Genomic DNA, 3,636 nt, shown 5'->3' with positions numbered 1-3,636 from the left:
CTTCTGCAGTTGAAATAAAATAAGTTCTGATTTTCATTCGTTTATTTCATGCTTTAAGTAAACATGAAAAAAACGATCTGTTCACAGTTTGAACAATACAGTGATCTGTAACAACACATTCAAGAGCCACAAAACGGTATTTATTGTTAAAATGTATAAAAAAATGGCAACATTTTAAAGCTGAGAACTTGTTTTATACTAGAAGTAGCCTGCTCTGTCTTGTCTGTCAGCCTGTTGTCAGTTCTTTTTTTTTTAACAAAGGTGAAATGGGTAAAATAAAAATATGGCAATTAAGCTTTAGTTCTTTACAGTCTGTCTGTACAACAGATTTAGGTTTTATTTTCTTTTATTTATAAATTAATTTATTAATGTACACATTATGTAAAGCCTGAGCAAAGCATTATCTGTGTAAGTATGTTAGAGAAGATACATTTCCTCCCAAATATATTTTATGGTGCTTTTTTAAAAATTTGATTGATTGATCGATTTTTGAAACATGGCAGTAATCTTACGGTAAAGACGTCCTCAGATATTCTGCTTAAAATTTCTTTTTGTGTTTTAGGGAAGAAAGAAAGTGATTCTGCTGTTGTGACTTTCAGTGGAGGGTAACATGATATGCTGTTCTTATGCATCTTAATAATGTCACAGATATAAAATAGTGTTAACAGATCATGATGAGAATTCAGAGCAAAGTCAAGTCACTACAAAGGCTTGGATTAATCTGCATGATTTGAAAGCATTTATTTGTTTTGCGTTACATAGAAATAACAGGTTCAGAGTAACTAACAGAATTCTGTTACTGTTATTCTCTCATATCATCTTCATATTATGGCAAGCATTCAGGTTTAAATGAGCATGACAGGGATCATTTCACTGCATAATAAGGTCCAAACTGATATAAATTTTAAAATAGACCTTCATTATTCTTGTTTGTCATCTTGACCTTCATTCAGTTTTAAAAAATTCGAACAGTCAACGTCGAACAGTATGGATCCTGAACCATATTTTCTGGACATAAACTCCTGAAATCTGTCCAGGTTTTTTGCATTGATTGTGACTTCATTTTGTTGATCTTTGTTTTCAGCCCAGTGAGCCTGGGACACCCATGTGCTGGTACTGTGGTTATAGCAGCAGAACACTGTCCACATGTTTGAAGGAATGTTGACTCTTTTATTCAAGAGTTTGGCTTGGCTTGCCACAGCTCCCGTCAGAACATACGCCAAGATATTATCAGCGTTGTCCTTGTCACGGCAGTGAGAATGCATGATGCTTCTAACCCTTTGCTCCATTTCACCCCAGCTACCATTATTAAAGCTGGCATACTGCGGCACAATATTGGTCAGTGTGAATGTAGATTTAGCAGTGATTAAATCAGCTGCATGACCGTTGGGAAATAAGTGACCGCGATTCAATGTGTTCTGTGTCCAGTAGTCTCCCGGGAAGGCCTGATTGACACATGGTTCCCGCATATCAGCATCTAAAGTTTCAAGCTATAAACAAAAATATTTGAGTTCCCGTTTCCTTAGATTCTATCCATATTTTTCTGTGTAGGAAGTACATCCAGATAAATAACGCACTGACAAAATACATGTTTCAGACACAATAATAAGGTTTCTCTCAAACTCTCACAACTGGAATAAAAATTTTAAAAGGTAACAAACATTACCTGTGGCTCGATCATCCATGAAATATGTGGTCTCCCTGTAAAACTTCCAGTATATCTGTAAGCTGAGAAAACAGGAATCTTCTCCGTTGTGTCGTAGAGGGTTGCAAATTTGTAAGCGTTTTGATATTTTTGACAGATTAGTTTGTAGCGATTGTTATCTTGTGATACTGAATTCTGCAGAATGCCAGGAATCACTGGAGGCTGTCCATTTAAAAAGAAACCACTGCATGTGCTGAATGAATCTACAACTTCAGTTATGACGAAAGAAAAACCATACACCAGCAGCACAGACAGAACAAGTAAACGCATCTTCACCTATACTGATCTGACTTGAAAAATCGAAAAAAAAAGTTGATGTGGTTGCAGAAAGCTTTCACAATTCAGACTCAAGCCTCTCTAAATGGACTCCCTGCTTTCATTTAAATAGTGCAACAACAGAGTCAACGCCTACATACACTCTTTACTGTGAGCTCAACTCTCAGTTGATAAAAAAAGTTTAACAGCCAATTCACGTCAATCTTCACTCCATACTCCAAATGACAAAGGGGGGAAAAGGGTAACACTTTCTATGAAGCCTGTATTTATTATGCATTATAAGGGTTTTCTTAAGGCATTATAATGAATGCATAATGCATTATAAAAACCTTATACTATGTTGTATCATCTCACGAGTATTTATAAGAACAGTTTTAATGTATTATACGTTTTTACTTATTTGTGGTTATAGCTTTTAGGAGTATGATTAACTCCTCATAGTTATAACATATAAGTCTCATATCTTGCCATGTTACTCATGTCACTTTACTTTAAGCATACAAAGACCACTTATAAAGAATATAAATAATAATAATATTTCTCAAAAAGCCATATCAGATGAGATAAATGTGTAATATGACACATTTGTCAGTTTGATTATTTTGATGGTACCCTTTAGACAGCTTTTGATAAGTAACTCTGCAACTGCATGTCAACTAGCAGTAATTATTATTAGTAGTATGCTAAATATGTGCTAACTCTGTTGTTTAATGCTTCCCCAAAAGACAAACTGATTATAAGTAACTTTGCAAGTATGTTAACTTTCTACCTAGCCTAACCTTAACCTAAGTCTACTAATACTCTAAGGAGTGTTAGTTGACATGTAGTTGCAAAGTTGTTTCTAGTCAATACACTAAAAGGACCATCAAAATAAAATGTATTATAATATAAATAATAATTGTAATATGATATTGTAACGGAGGAGGCTCCCTTACCACCTCCTCCTGACCAGGGGAATATGGGCAGTTGGAATCCCAGAATGCATTTGAAAGGCGTCATGCCTGTGGCGGACTTGACCAGGGAGTTTTGAGCAGTCGGACTGGTTCTGATGGCAATATGAGCAGAGGAATATGCTCAAATCTCCCTGGTCAAGTCCGCCACAGGCATGGTGACTTTCAAATGCATTCTGGGATTCCAACCGCCCATGTTCCCCTGGTTAGAAGGAGGTGGTAAGGGAGCCTCCTCCGTTACAGGGCCCTCCCCCTGCGAACGGCTCTGGGGTCTACCGCGCCTGACCAGGGGAACATGGGCGGTTGGAATCCCAGAATGCATTTGAAAGGCGTCATGCCTGTGGCAGACTTGACCAGGGAGTTTTGAGCATATTCAGCCCACATGAGGTATCGGCTCCAGCCAGACTGGTTCTGATGACAATATGAGCGGACGAATATACTCAAAACTCCCTGGTCAAGTCCACCACAGGCATGACACCTTTCAAATGCATTCTGGGATTCCAACCGCCCATGTTCCCCTGGTCAGGAGGAGGTGGTAAGGGAGCCTCCTCCGTTACAGATATAGTCCATTATAAATGAAGTAGATTTAATATGGCAGCTATTGTGTTATAAATAAACATAATCTTTAAAAGGTTATAACCTCAAATACGATTATTCATGAGATGTTATAATATATTATAAGGTTTTTATAATGCATTATGCATT

General features: G+C 37.1%; 1 protein-coding gene across 1 annotated transcript; it reads right to left on the bottom strand.

Moving 5' to 3' along the window:
* Window positions 1–739: 739 nt before the first annotated feature.
* Window positions 740–2,033, bottom strand: LOC141290369 (endonuclease domain-containing 1 protein-like). The gene is made up of 2 exons (XM_073822535.1): window positions 1,667–2,033; window positions 740–1,490 (listed from the first exon to the last, which is right to left on the bottom strand). The coding sequence occupies exons 1-2, from the start codon at window positions 1,973–1,975 to the stop codon at window positions 921–923; spliced, it is 879 nt and encodes a 292-aa protein (XP_073678636.1). The 5' UTR covers window positions 1,976–2,033; the 3' UTR covers window positions 740–920.
* Window positions 2,034–3,636: the final 1,603 nt, after the last annotated feature.

Source organism: Garra rufa, chromosome 17 (assembly GCF_049309525.1).
Source record: "Garra rufa chromosome 17, GarRuf1.0, whole genome shotgun sequence".
In the NCBI taxonomy this organism is placed as follows: Eukaryota; Metazoa; Chordata; class Actinopteri; order Cypriniformes; family Cyprinidae; genus Garra; species Garra rufa.
Note: the sequence above shows the minus strand (reverse complement) of the source record. Positions and strands in the feature narration are given on the sequence as shown.

Bases quoted from the DNA above. Each gene is read 5' to 3' on its own strand.
- LOC141290369 (XM_073822535.1), bottom strand. From the start codon at position 1,975: ATGCGTTTACTTGTTCTGTCTGTGCTGCTGGTGTATGGTTTTTCTTTC. The intron at 1,491-1,666 runs GTAATGTTTGTT...TTTTGTTTATAG, and splicing joins CATGGATGATCGAGCCACAG to CTTGAAACTTTAGATGCTGA.